This window comes from Pteropus alecto, unplaced genomic scaffold (assembly GCF_000325575.1).
Source record: "Pteropus alecto unplaced genomic scaffold, ASM32557v1 scaffold185, whole genome shotgun sequence".
Classification (NCBI taxonomy): domain Eukaryota; kingdom Metazoa; phylum Chordata; class Mammalia; order Chiroptera; family Pteropodidae; genus Pteropus; species Pteropus alecto.
In genome coordinates this window covers 3,926,875-3,942,634 of record NW_006438088.1, presented here as the reverse complement: position 1 = coordinate 3,942,634, position 15,760 = coordinate 3,926,875, and the positions used below count along the sequence as shown (strand labels likewise).

Below are 15,760 nucleotides of genomic sequence, written 5' to 3'. Positions count from 1 at the left end.
TCAAGATCGGAATAACTGATCTGGAAAAGATCACTTAGTTGTTAAATAGCTTTGTGAGGGGTTGTCAGGGAGACAGGATGAATTCAGATTTGGACATGTTTGAATATCCAGTTGACAAAGAGAACCAGACTGAAGATATATTTTTGGGAGTCCTTAGCCTCTTAAAGCTCTGTATGGTAAACGATACCATTAGAAACCAGGACCCAGGGAGAGAGGCCAAAGTCAATAGTAAAAAGAACAAAAAAAATCCTACCCTGTAGGTTGTTGACATTTAATAGATGGGCAGAGGAGAATGAGCTGGTGAAGGACACACAGTTCAGTCAGAGAGGTAGGCGTAAAGTCAGGAGTGCAGAATATTCACAGAAATCAAGGGAAGGGCAGTGACAGCATTAACTATTGCAAAGGGCCAGGGCAGCTAAGAACTGTGTGGTATTCTTGATGGTAACGCCAGGAGAGTGGGGGCTCAGGCAAGACAAGTGGACACTGAAGGTGGAGACAGAAGGTTGGGCACTGAGGAGGAAGAAAAACAGCAGAGCTATCATTTGGAGTAGTAATACTTCCTCTTTCTAAGGTATGACTGTCTTTGTTTACGTAGTACTCTTCTCTTTCTGTTTGGCCTGATGCTGTAGGTATGCAGAGAAGTGCCGAGTACACTGAAGGAACGCATCCAGGAGCCCTGTTCTGTTTCTCAGACAAGAATTGCTGGTAAGATACAGTTTATTCCTTCACAGATTTTTTTTTTTTAAATAAACATAGCAAAATATTATAATTATGAGCATCATGTATGAATTAGAAAAACTTAAAAACACTATGCAATTGTGATCTGGTATTCTACTTTCAATTATTGACAGGAAAGTCTTCTTTAAACCCAAGACATATTTGACTCCTCCATGTGTGCAAGGTAGTCATGGTAGATAAAACTTTTTGTCTTTCCTGGGACTAGAGGGACCAGGGTCTCAACAGAACTTACTGAAGGGACTGGACGAGGCAAGGCGGGGAATTCAGGAACATGCAGTTTTTTAAGAAAATCAGCTATAACCTGTTATGCGAGCATGTTTTAGGGGTGTGTAATTAGATGTCGATCATTACTAAAAACAAAAGGGTTAAATATCCTTGGAACTAGATGGGAGAAGGGGATTTAGGAGAGTTTTCCATCCCAGGGAAGCTATTTACTGACAGATGCTGATCGCTTAGATATGAAGGAAGGGATTTTCTCATCATTGATCTCCTCTCCTTGTCTGGGGTAGGGTGCAGGCTCCGGCAGCAGAGCCGCTACCACTGCCTTGCCAACTCTCGGTACCGCTTGGCCCTGCTCTCCCTCTGTTGACTGTTCTCAGTCTTTTCCTATATTAATTTTAAAATCCGACATTTCAATATATGATTTTGTTAAGGTACACACAAACTTGTTGGGATTTTTTTAAATTCAAATTGTGCTGAATTTACAAATTGACTATGTTTTGTAGAAAATTATTTTAGCCTCATCTAATATATCATATGTTAAAGTGGGTTTCAGGTGGGTCTAATAATTAATTCAACTACGTCTTGTTTAAGACTAAAGAAAAATAGTAACTAGCCACCCATCATTAAAAACAAAACCATACAAAGACAAACAAAAAACAGAAGTAAAATCTTTACCCAATCTTTGAAGAAGTCAGGAATCTTTAATAATCTCCCAGGACAGTTTTAGGGACTTGATCACTCAAGTTTGATAACATTTAAATGTTAAAAAGAAAAAAACACATTAAAACTCCTAAAATACAAGCAGTGTTTTCAGCAATTTGGCAAGGGTTCATTTTCCTATAAAAAGAGTTCGTACACTTTAATAAGGAAGCAGATAAAGAACATAGACAGTTATAAATTATACCATGTTTGGTTAACCAACATGATAAATATTTAATCTCACCGATAATCCAAAAACCATTATATAAAGGGAACGCTGAAAGCTGTGTGTTTATCCATTGAAACAGAATATTGTTTGTGTGGATGCAGGATTCACAGTTCCACATGCTGCTCCTGCAAGTCTAAATTTCCAACTTGTAAGGAAAGAAATTTGGCAATAACTATTAAATACATTAAGTTTTTTCATATTTTCTGACCCAGTCATTATACTTTAGGAAATCTATACCAAAGTAGTGATCAGAAATGTGAAAAATACTCTACTCAAAAAAGATTTTCCTTGCAAGTTTTTTTAAGTAAAATTTAAGCAATGTAAGTATCCAGGTGTAGGAAAGGAGTTAATTAACAGTTAGTGGGTTTATATGTAGATTATTGCCATAGGTACTCACAGTGATGTGCATTAAGAATGACTAATGCTCATGTTTTAAAATTAAGTAAAAAAGAAGAGAAAACTATGAATAAATTGGCTTTATTATTAAGGTAAACATCTTGACAAAATAAAATAACACTCCTAATTTTCCCAGTTAATGTATTTCTATTTTATTTTCTCTTGGTATCAGTGTTACCTCTGAGTTATTGCTGCCATAAAATGTTCTGAGACTGTGTTTAATTTGCTTCACAGCTGCCAAAATCATAGATACTGTAGGAATACCATTGCCATTTCAGTATGAAAAAATAAAAATCTGCCTTTTTTTTTTTTTTACTTAAATTAAATTTTATTAAAATACATACACATGCCACCATTATACTACCACAATCAGAATATCCTGTTGATTTATTAATACTTGGCTACATTTTAATTTCAGCTCATCCTGGCGTCCAAAAGGTGGTGCTAGCATCATCCGCATCAGATATGCCTGTTCAGTCTCCTCGTACTTTGGAAATTTCAGTTGCTGCTGATCTGGATAAAACGATAACAGAACTAGCCGACTGGCTGGTATTGATCGACCAGATGCTGAAGTCAAACATTGTCACCGTCGGGGATATAGAAGAGATCAATAAGACAGTTTCTAGAATGAAAGTAGGTGCACAGTGTAAAGGCTTGTCGTGGGAACACCACAATGCACGGGTGACAACGTCTGTTTGGACCTCCTTGTTTATCCTAAATTCTGTGAGAATAATCTTTAAAAATTCTTTATCTGTCAAACAAACAGCCATCCCAGGCTAGCTCTGAAGAGTAAAGCTTTTCTTGCCTTTTTACTCTTTTGATCTGATATGCTTTACCGATAGAGCCATAGACACAATGTACTTTTTGAAGATCTAAAATTGATATTGTAAATCTAGCCACATCAGTGTAAATGTGAGTGTCACAGTTAATGTCTAGTGTGATGTAAGATAATTTCCTAAAGCACCTTTTTGACTTATGTTTCATGAGCTTATTTGTTTAATTGCTGACATTGGAAGTGAGTTCTTCTTTCTGATTATAATTTATTAGTATACATATACCACCTAACACCAGTTTGTAAAATTCTTTTTCCACATTCACTGTGTGCTAGGTTCTGGACTGTGTGTTATATAGGGATACTAAAAAGAATATACCAGGTAGAAATTGGGAATGAACCAAAAATGATCAGTTATTGTTAACTTTCATTAAGCTCTTCATGTGTGCTGGGTATTTTTCTAAGTAATTTATGTGTATTACTTCATTTAATTCTTTAACAATCTTGTGAGATAGGTACCGAATTTATCCCCCAAATTGCAAATATGCCCAAACTGAGATGGAGGCACAGAATGCATATCGGTAGACAAGTCTCTGTGGCAAAGCAGAGTGTACTAAAAGCCACAGGGCAGGTACAAGTGACCTGTAAGGGAGCCTGGATGAGGAAGGGAGGTACTTCCACAATGATAGAAGGCAGACTATATGGGATTTTGACATCTAGGGATAAAGTAAATGGCATTCCCGATACAGGGAGCAGAGTGAATGAAGAGTTAGGGGAGCGTGAAGGACGTTGGGTCAACGTTTGTGCAATCAAGAAGTGTTGTAGGAAGTAAGGTAGCAAAGGCAGCTCAAGTTCATTCTTTGAAGGAGCTTGTAGGCTACACAAAGCCCTTCGTACTTTAGTTCTGGAAGCAATGGGTAAGCCTCTTTTTCCCTTTTTTCTTTTCAAAATCGTGGCTGGAGACTGATGATAACAGTGCTCTACTTTAGTAGGAAGACTGAGAATAGTGTAAGAGATGTTTAACACAAGGAAAAGAGCCCTTTCTGAGTGGCTAAGATGCTGCTGCTGCAATTAGTGGAAATAAGGAATAGAAGAAATGAAATGTTGGATAAGGGTTTGATTGATTTAGTTTCGGATGTATTGTGTTGAGAGGTTCTTATGCCATTTAGAAGGAAATGATCAGCGTTCATTGAAATGACACTCTGGGATTCAGGATTAGAAGTGAATAATCCATTTAGAAATCATATTTGACACTGTAGGAGTAACTGAAGTCTGCAAAATTAGTGAATTCATAAAGAGGAAGAGCTGAGAGAAAATCTTTGCAATAGGTACAACATATTTGTACCTATTGGAAACTGTATTTTCTAATCTTCATGACTATTTTTTAGTTCTATACTTAAATCACACTATTTTTCTGTTATTAACTTTTCTCCCATTTTTATCTGTACTGAGATAAACTCTAGAACAGCAGTTTTCCATGTCTAAAGTTATTTAGTTTGCTATTCCAATTAGTGTTTTTGTTATACCTCACCCCCATCCTGTAGGTGACATTAGTTTGTGTTCCTATCTGAAGTAGGATAGGTATGCAAGGTGTTATCTGCAGAAATCACTGCTAACGTTTTCAGACCATTTTTAGTTTTTAAAGGGACTTTCTTTATTTAATCTCCTCAGACTTGATGTAACTGAACTGTAAGTATTTCATTATTTCTTTTCGTGAAGAAAAAAAAGAGAGGAAATGCCTTGTCTGGTGAATTAGATGGTAAGTATCAGAGCTGCAATTTGAACCTAGGACCTCTGACTTTACGTCCTTCACTTTCTCTGCCATGTCACCAATGCCTCACCGGCCTTTATAGGAGAAAAACAACTGATGTCAGCCCATCAGTTTTGCTTCATTAGTGTTTTTATTGTGTGGCCTATTGCATTAATAGTCATTTCTTCTTAAACAGATCACAAAAGCTGACTTAGAACAACGCCATCCTCAGCTCGATTATGTTTTTACACTGGCTCAGAATTTGAAAAATAAAGCTTCCAGTTCAGATGTGAGGACAGCAATTACAGAAAAGTGTAAGTTTCAAAGCAAATTATATGTCATCATCCACTTTCACTGAAAATAGTCACACATAGACTTTCAAGGATTATTTAACCAGAAATTATTATTTGATATTTGATATTCTTTATCTCTCTATAAATATAGCTTTCCCTTGTTTATTTTTTTGTGAACATTGTCACAATTCTCATTACTTCCTTAAAGTATTAACACTATTACTTTTAAGTAATTACTGATTCACTGTATTATTTGCTTTTAAGTTGGGATTTCTTTTGAAAGAACCAAGAAAACAAAAGTTAGAGAAACCCATAGGAATGCAAATCCATTCTTCCCTTGTAATTCGTTTACTAAAACTACATTTTACCATGTCTTTTAACTCATCTTCTCAAAATTCATTCCAAAAATATTTATTGAGCAACTACTATGTACCTCCTGGCCTGGCACTAAATAATTTGAGAATACTTTACTTAAAAACAAAATTAAACCAAACAAAAGATAAACATACAAAACAACCACAGCCAAGATCTTTGTTTTGAGTTTGCTTTCTGGCTTAAAAGCACCTGGTCAATCTGTATGACATATAAAACTCATTCCTGAGAATGTTACCTTGGGACGGATGGTACAGCCTGCTTTCATCATCCCTTCTTCCACGATAGCCCCTGGGCCCATCTGTAGCTATTCTGTACTATATATATTCTTTAAAACATCCTGACATTTCTTAGCTTCTTACCTTCATTCACATTATTTTTTTCCCTCTTGGCCTTTCCTCCCCAGATGAAATACCTACTCAGCTGCTAAAATGTCACCTCCTCTTTATAAAGTCTTTCCCACCCCTCTTCTAGTCCCTGGTGAACTGTTTTCTATCTTTATCTGCCATGGCTTTTTCCCCCATAAATTCATTGTGAATCTCACAGTTACTTTAATTCTTTCTCCCCTCCATAAATTGTGAATATTTACCTTTCTGGCCCTGGGGCACCTTTCAGTGCCCGATACAAATTATGTACTTGATAAATATTCGTGACATAATATAAGATGGAATGTATTATATTACCTTGTCTAATATTTCTCAAGGGGAAATGTCATCTATTCCTATAAAAAGCATGTTTCAATTTCAAAATAAATGAGACAGCAACAAGGTTGTTATAGCAGATGAATTAGAAGAGAACTTTGGTCTCACAATGTTGGTTTGTTTTTACTGAATGAGCCATTTTCCTTCTTTCTTCCTCTCTTTATTGATTGATTGATTGATTGCTGTGCCTGTTACAGAACTCTGGAGGGATCCTTCTTCCCCTCAGGTGGCCAGGAAGCTTGTCTGCTTCAGCGACTCTAAACTATTTACAAAGCCATCACCATTTTGCTTTTTCTACTGCCTTACATTTTTTCCCACCAGCTCTCTGTTTGTCCAGAGTTTCTTTTAAGTATTTTTATAAGACTTCTCTTAAATATCTTACCTTTCCAATTTAAAATCCCAGTGTTTTCTCTACTTTTTTGGAGGGGAAGGTGCATAGTGACGGCATTCTTTGTCACTGTTTATAGTATGAAAAACCATTCTCAGCTGGCGTATGCTACCAATAGTATCCTGTTTTAGTCATTTATTCACAGTGACTAGGATAATTTGCTTATTTTTAGCAAAATAAGCAAATTATATTTTTAGCAAAATAAGCAAATTATCCTAACTTGTGGTATTTGCTGTCACTTGTATTTAGTTTTATTGCTTCAATATTAAGGATTGTATGAGTAACAATTAGTCATAAGTACTTTATGTAACTTTTTAACTGACAAGTCGAAGATAGATTTGTCTTCTTAAGTTAAAATCTTAAAAATTTTTTTCAATTACAGTTGACATTTAATAGTATATTAGTTTCAGGCGTACATAATGATTAGACATTTATATAACTTATGAAGTGATCCCCCTGACAAATTGAGTACCCACCTGACACCATACATAGTTATTACAGTATTATTGACTATATTCCTTATGTTGTACTTTACATTCCTATGACTATTTTGTAACTGCCAATTTCTATTTCTTAATCCTACTTCATCTTTTTCACCCAGTCCTCTAAACCCCATCCTATCTGGCAACCATCGGTTTGTTCTCTGTACCTATGAGTTTGTTTGTTTTGTTTTGATTGTTCATTTATTTATTTTTTTAGATTCCACATATAAGTGAAATAATATAGTATTTGTCTTTGTCTGACTTATTTCACTTAGCCTAATACCCTCGGTGTCTATCTTTGTCTATATGTTGTCACAAATGGCAAGATCTCATTTTTTTTTTTTTTTTTTATGGCTAAGTACTATTCCCTTATATACCTTTATCCTATGACACTGAGATTGCTTCCATATCTTGGCTATTGTATATGAAATATCCTTCTGTGTTTTTTGTTATAGACTGTATTAAAGTCTATTTTGTCTAATATAAGAATTGCTACCATCTATTTACTTTCAGTCTGTGTGTGTCTTTTGATCTGAAGTGAGTCTCTTATAGGCAACATATATAAGAGTCTTATTTTCTTCTCCATTCAGCTACCCCGTGCCTTTTGATTGGAGCATTTAATTTATTTACATTTAAAGTAATTATTGATAGGCATTTAGTTATTGGCATTTAATTCATATTTTTGGTCTTTTATTTTTCTTCTTAAAAAAGAGTCTTTAACATTTCTTATAATATTGGTTTGGTGGTGATGAACTGCTTTAGCTTTTTCTTATCTTCTAAGTTCTTAATCTCTTCTTCAATTCTAAATGATACCCTTGCTGGGTAGAGTAATCTTGGTTTTAGGTCCTTACTTTTTATCACTTTGACTATTTCGTGTCAATTCAGCTAGTCTTCAGTTGGTTTCCGAGGTTAGTGGTTCCATAATTTAGTAATTTTGTTGTGGTCATAAGAGGAGCAAACACAGCATTTATTTATTCTGTCATTTTGGCTAGAAGTCTAAAATTTTAGACTTTTTTTTTTTTACTCAGATGATATATAGTAGATATCTCATAGAACAGTAGAACGGTTTTTTTAGAATTATTACATGTATGTATAATTTGCAGCTTTCTGAACAATCTTAAATTGATAGCTTTTATGGTTTGCTATAACCTTTATTATCCCAAGATTTTTACCAAAAAGTCTCATTATAACTCACTGGGAATGTTATTCTTGTAGTTAAATTCTTCTTGGCCTGATTCTTAACCACAACCTTCAGGCTATCAGGTATTCAGAACATTTTATAGACATTTGTTTTTAACTTTCTACCTACTTATTATCAATGGGTTATTGAAGATACTCAAAGCTGTTGCCTACTGGTACTTCAAGATCATGAATTTCCCTGGAATAATTAATTAATCAAAAGTTTATATCCTTAGATTTCTCTTTTCTTATCTCCATGTTAAAAATGAGAAGAGGATAGAACAAACGGGAGAAGGCAGAGGGGAGAAAAGGAGAAGAGAGAAAGAGACAGAAAATGAAAGAAAGATAAACAGAAGAAACAATAAAAAAAAGAGAGGAAAAGAGCCAATGTGGATTTTTGTTTTCAGTGATAGAAGAGCTGCTGGCTACAAAGAACTCGAATCTTCTTTATTTTTAGTGTTTCTCTTGAACTTGAACATATAAAAATACTTCCTTTTAGAGAGGCTTAATGCTACAGTGAAACAAATGTGAAAAGTATTCTTAGAATGTTTTTCTTTTGAAATCAAGACTACCTTAGAGCATCTCCTTTGTGGCTGACTATGTCTGTGTTCTATTATAAAGTACTGTTAAACTCTGCCTTCATCAAATCAGGTTGTGTACATATAAAATTGCATAGACTGTTAGTTTCCTTATAATTTTTTTCTTTTATCAGTTTATAATAGTAGATATTTTTATTGTGATATTTTTGTGCATTTAAAATAGAGTTTCATCCAAAATTATTTCTTCAAGAATGGTTTCAGATATCAATTGTATTTAGTGTACCAACATGTACTAAAATTCTTTTAAAATGTGTATATCAACTTGCCTCCTTTCTCCTTTTTTATTGATAGTCTTATTTGTGATCAATTTGGTATTAGGTATTTTTTTTCTTTCCTGATAGTTTCTTTCTGGGATTTTTTTTTTTTTATCATGCCTCCTCCAGTGGAAAAGGTCAAGAACCAGTGGGATAACACGCAGCATGGTGTTGAGTTACGGCAGCAGCAGCTGGAGGACATGGTTATTGACAGTCTTCAGTGGGATGACCACAGGGAAGAGACCGAAGAACTTATGAGAAAATATGAGGCTCGCCTGTATATTCTTCAACAAGCCCGAAGGGATCCACTTATCAAACAAATTTCTGATAATCAAGTAAGACTGATTAGATATCTTTTGACAGTATCTATTTGTTGGATGTACTTTTTTGTTCTATTTTTAACCGTAATTTTTCAGACTCTTGTCATGACGTTTTCTCAAGGTCTTAGAGTACACATTGAAATTTATATAGAGAGAATTTGACCAGAAAGGTTTCTGAAAAATTTCTGGAGGCATAACAAATGGAAATGTGCATATATCTTAGATTTACAGCTCACTGATTGCAAATGGAGCACACCCACAAACCAGCATCTGGAAAGAACATTTTCAGGATCCCAGGAACATCCTTTTGCTCACTTCATGTTTACCCTAAAGGTTATTTTTATTTATAAAATTTTCTGAGACTTTCATTTGAGGGATACTGTAGTGAACAAATAAGGTAGTGAACAAATAAGTTTCTTTTAATAAATTCATAACCAAACTGTTTTATCAGTGTCGTCAGAGTAAGTACCTTTTCTGTAATCAGTGTGATTATAGAGTTTAAGATGTTGAACATTTATGATGTTTATAAAGTGCCATTTTAAATTCTGTCTAGCATCGTAGAAAATCTTGAATTAGAGGTTATGGTGTTAGGTTATATTTTAGTGTAATATTCCTTTGTCTTTCAGATAGCCTAAGATGAAAGTATATATTTGTGAAGAATATAATAATAAATGTGTGAAATCTAAGACATGAAATATGTTTTTATTCTTCACACACGTAGACATTCCATGGTTACAATGTAAAAAGCAAGTGGCCAGGTGTCCTGAATTCCTGGATCATTCTCTGTGTTTTTGATACCTGCTGATTGGTTTCACCAAATGACTCAAAACTAATAATCAACAAAGCCCTTGACACTTAACTGAAAGAATACAACTAAAAGTGACGTCAATGCTTCAGTCCTCTTATTCAGAATATTCTTTTCTAATTGAGTATGGTTATTTTCTTCTGAAACTTTAGAGTGGATTTTTCTGTTAATTGCTACAAAAAGCACTGTAGAAATGTTCATTTGTCATTTAGATTTCTTGGGGAGCATCTTGATGAAGGGGCTCTCAGAAATTGAAAAAGTGTGTCAAGGAACCGATGCTGGCACACATGCTCAGCATCAGTTGAGCTACCTTTCCATATAGGGGAACTTTATGGTAAATTTATTCCTATACAATGCATGTCCCTATGTGAATCAGATGTATAGCAGAAGGAATGAAAAAAGACAAATGGTTTGAGGAAATAAAATATCTGAAAGAGGAAAAGATAATTTTTTAAGTGTCATTTCCCATGTACCTGATCCCTTTCTTAGACATTTTCTTTTTCCACTTCTGTATTGAGCTTCTGTGCAAGAGTTTGTCTAATAGTTTGTTTCTTCTTTAGATATCTGTGTCTAAAACATGTTAAAACCTATAGAGAGGACCAGTGTTTTGGTGATACTAGTTACTGAGTGACCAAGTCTAACACGTGCACCTGAAATTACACCTTAGATACTGCTTCAAGAACTGGGTCCTGGTGATGGCATCGTAATGGCCTTCGATAACGTTCTGCAGAAGCTGCTGGAGGAATATGGTAATGATGACATAAGGAATGTGAAAGAAACCACCGAGTATTTAAAAACATCGTGGATCAATCTAAAACAAAGGTAATGCTAAGGCCCTGGCAGGTACATGTATGTTGTCAGTTAAGAGTTTGGCTTTCTCATGGAAACGTGCCAGAATATGTGACTGCTAGAAGTACATTTTATTATTGTTGTTTCTATTTTTATACTGTACTGAGTTAGTATTATCATACTTATACAGAATATATATTCATACAATATATACTTGAATTTCTGCAATAGAGATTTTCCTTGAATAAGTCTAAACCTTGCCAATGATCATTAATGTGTTCTGATTTTTTTTTTTTTTTTTTGCCTCATGGTATTACCTGGAGTACATCTTGTGGTACTCTGATGGAGTACGTCTTATAGTACTCTGATGTAAATACTTAGATATTTACAGCGTTAGGAGAATATTATCCCTAATGATGATTAAAATATTGTGCTGTTTGGCCAGATTACCCTCAACTGAGGCTGAGAACATGTGATCCAACACTAGACTCCTGAAATATGCTAATATGTATTTAGGGCTCCAAATAATTTATAATTTTTTCTTTCCATTACTCTGTGTAGTCAGCATATTTGATATAGCCTAAAATAGCATATGTGTTTGTAAGAGACATTTTTCTGTCACTTGAACACCTAGGACTTGAGGACCTATAAACAGTGGTTAGCGTCTCTTTGAGATGGCATATTTATATTCATCATCAGTAAAAATGTGTTTACTTCCTGCATAGTGCCAGGAGTACCTGTGTCTAAGGGAAATTATGGTTTCACACACGCATCTTTATATATTCAAATGCAACCACCTGAAAGCAATCAAAGATATCAAAACGCATTTATTTTGCAATGAATAAAATGGATACTGTTAGAACACTTTATGATGTATATTACTGGTAATAAAGTATGACCAAGCATTTAATATTTAGCAACAGTCTCACATAGAGGTGTTTTATACATTTTTAGAATGTCATTTTTAATTAGAATTTCTAAAGTGGATTTTTGGAAATCTCAAAGAAGAGAATTATGAGGGCAGTATATGAGCATGACTGTGATGCTAGAAAAACCTAGGATTCTGGAGTCAATAAGCCTGGGGTAGCAAATACAAAACTTCATAGATGGTCAGAGCAGAACATAGTTATAATGCTGATCTTTCTATCATCTTATAGAGCTGTTTTTCTTTTGTTGTAACAAGTTATTAGGATATAGAAGGATCCCAGAACTAAGGCAGAGAAGAGGGTGAATTAAAAATAGCTTTAGGAAAGTTAGAAGCCTGCATGGAAAAGATGAGGGGAGGAAGAAATACAGATTGGTAGTTCCAAAATAGTCACAGTTGTAAAGTACAGCGTAAGGAATATAGTCAATGTATGGTGCCAGGTGGGTACTAGACTTACCACGTTGTAAATTATATGTCTAACCACTGTGCTGTACACCTGAAACTAATATAAAATAATATTTAATGCCAACTGTAATTGAAGAAAATTAAAAAAACAGATTTAAGGGACAGATTTACAGTTACCTGGTAAGTTCTAGGACTGTAATGTACAGCGTGATGACTATAATTAACAATACTGTATTGTGTATTTGAAAGTCGCTAAGACGGTAGATCTTAAAAGTTCTCATCACAAAAAATAACTGGCGATAAATGTTAACTAAACTTTCTGTGCTAATCATTTCATAAAATATACGTTTATCTAATCATTATGTTGTACACCAAAAATAATAAATACAGGATCGTATGTCAGATATATCTCAATTTAAAAAAGAACACGCAACTTTAATAATAAGAGAGGTGGTCCTTAGTCGTACTTTATCTGTGTTTCCAAAAACTCATGTATAAGAGTTATGACTTTGTTTTTGTTGTAAACAGTACCAGAAAAATTGATTGTGTAGGAATGTAAGGCCTGCTTTATTTAGCACCTCCAATTCTTTTTTTGCTTTTACTTTGTAAATATTTTAAGACAGACTATAGCTGTAGTTAGAATAGATGGAAGAGGCAATTAAAAATGAATTATATTCCAAGGTGATCTTTCATTTATCATAGCTGAGACAGCCACAGTGTTCTAGTTTTATGGTAGCTACAAGTAGTTGTTCTTATTCTATTTAATTCTCCATTTTGAGGGGAAACAATTATATTAATATTTAGACGTGATTGAGGTATACCGAAGCAGGGAAAATACAACAAAACTGCAGCTCCCTTCATGAGTGACAACTAGGATTTCTACATATTGAGAGAATTTTCTCTTTTAAACACAATGATATTTACAGTTTTTAACTGTTTTAATTAGAGCTTTTTCTAGAATATAAAAATCTTTCCCTTTTTAAACAAAGTATGTAAACTCATTCAATATTTTTCGATTTCTTGGCATTATTGTTGTGAAGATAGAATTAAACTTTAAGAGCTGTATGCAACTTTATGGTTCATTTAAACCAATATTTCTCAACCTTGTTTTTAAACATTATCTGCCCCTAAGAAACCTTTTTAGATCCTCGCCTTCATGACATTTCAATACCATGGGTATACTGTGTATCTGTTTCTGTACTTTATAGCTGTACTTTATACATAAGAGTAAGTTTTTGGCCACTCCCCTCCCCACCTTGCCCTGCCTGAGAAACACTTATCACCTCACTTAAGAGTGCATGGTCTAATCTAATGCTCTCAGGCTCAGAGAAGTTTAATGACATGTTCGAAGTCACATAGCATAAAACAAGATGATATTTTTCTCTACTAAATTATGATCATGCTCTGAGTTCTGAAGAATTGGTAGTAAATTTATTCATACTGCTGTGCTTTGTGAGATTTTGTACTTTCTTTTTAGTGTATAAATTTTATTGTGTATCTTCTCATTGTCACATACTGTGCTAAGCTCTTCACATATATTACTTCATTTAATCCTCACAACAACCATAGGAAACAGGGAGCACCTTCATCCATCGTATGTCAATGAATAAACTGAAGCAGAGAGAAGTTAAGCAATAGCCACCATCACACAGTTCATATGGGCAGAACTGAGACTGGAATCCAAGCCTTTTTGTCTGTGCAGTCAGGCTGCTTTCCTTCTCGACAAATAATTTTATTTATCTTCTTTGCTATCAGAATGTCAGCTATTGCTGGTGACTGCTCTGTGTACCCACCTATTGGACCTGTTTACGATTCCATTTACTGGTTCTTATTTTATTGGAATTTAGAATCCAGATCTGATTAAATATATGGGGGCCTCTGTAATGAATAGTATTAACACATTCCAGTGTGTGGCCATTGTGCTCTCTGAAATGGCTTCTGAGAGGCCTCAGACCATAGCTCATCTCTTATCTCCCAGCTGTATTCTGAATATACATTATTGGCAGCCAAGTCTGGAGGGGTGAAGGGTTATTATACTTACCCATGGAATACGGTTATTGCAGCATAATGTGTGACATTTAATATCAGTGTTCAAAGGAAATGTTTTGTGTGAATTGAAATTGGCCCAAGTAATTTGGCCATTCACAGTTACTGGTCCACAATCCCTTATCTGCAGTGCCAAAATTCAATACGCTGTGATAACAGAAAACTTTGACTTGACATGAGGCTATTTATTATAGTCTTATTTAGCCTGCTTTGTGTGAATAGCCTTGTTTCTAACTAACTGCAGAAATATTAATGCATTTGCTGCCTCAGACCCTCCTTGGGGGTAATACGTCATATAGTTACATTCATAGAAGTTTTCTAGTATATAAAAAATTTTAAATTCTGAAACACAACTCCTGATGTTTTGTATTCTTATTACAATAGATCTGTCTCTAGCATTTTGAACTAATTGACATATCTTGGCCAATTATTTTAACCTGCGAAATTTTTTTCCTTACATCTCTTAATGCCAATTAACAAATTTTTTAATGCAAATAGCGATAGTGATAGTTGAAATATGCTTATAGTAACTTTTGGAGTGTAGATCCCTGATTTGGGTCTGAAATATTTTAATCCTAGAGTGCCTGTGTATATGTAGAGTATATGTATGTATATGTGAATATGTATAGGAATAAGTATGTACGTACATATATACGTACATACATACAAATATGCACACACATAGTTATTTATGGTAAATTATTATAAAGGAAATGAGACAATATAACTTTATGTTATAAAGACTATCTTATAGATCATTAACTGCTAAGTATTCTTCTCTTTGCCCATCTATTTTGGGAGCCATATTTTGCCTCACCTCTTTTAAGGCAATTCTTGGTTTATACAGGCAGAATGGAAAGCACACTGGCTGTGGTATCTGGCATTTATGATTAACATCCTAGCTTATTGGTTTACCATCTGTGTGACTTACCAGTCTTGAGCAAGTTATTTTAAATCACTGGGTCTCACTTTCCTTGGTTCTAAAGTAGAGAACATATCTAATGTATAGGATTATTGTGAGGATCAAAGATTATGTAAAGAAGTTCCTCATACATAATATGAGCTCAGCAAAAGGTTCCCCAAATTATCATGTGCTGTGTCATATTGTCTTCCTTAGAATTCCATCGTGCTTCAGTCTGTTTTACAATACCGTCTATGGTTAAATTAGCAGAAGGTCGAGTCACTATCATTTGTTTGTCTGTAGTCATTTTGAACAGCCTCTACTTACATTAATGACAAAAATTATTGATTATCTGATTTACTGAATGCAATATAGATATTGTAAATGTTTCTTGCTAGATGAAACTTAGAACATGCAACTTCCTTGGTTAGTGTCTTAGTCCGTTCAGGCTGTTGGAGCAAAATGCCCCAGGCCGAGAGGCTTATAAACAGCAGG

General features: G+C 34.4%; 1 protein-coding gene across 10 annotated transcripts in view; it reads left to right on the top strand.

Annotated features, from left to right (window-relative positions):
* Window positions 1–15,760, top strand: part of UTRN (utrophin) — a 446,938-nt gene that overhangs the window by 200,199 nt on the left and 230,979 nt on the right. For all 10 annotated transcript variants that reach the window (XM_025049288.1, XM_015592099.1, XM_015592098.1 and 7 more), the window contains 5 exons: window positions 630–705; window positions 2,703–2,917; window positions 5,003–5,120; window positions 9,204–9,409; window positions 10,867–11,021. In XM_025049288.1, coding sequence (XP_024905056.1) covers window positions 630–705; window positions 2,703–2,917; window positions 5,003–5,120; window positions 9,204–9,409; window positions 10,867–11,021 — 770 coding nt within the window. The remainder of the gene's footprint in view (window positions 1–629; window positions 706–2,702; window positions 2,918–5,002; window positions 5,121–9,203; window positions 9,410–10,866; window positions 11,022–15,760) is intronic.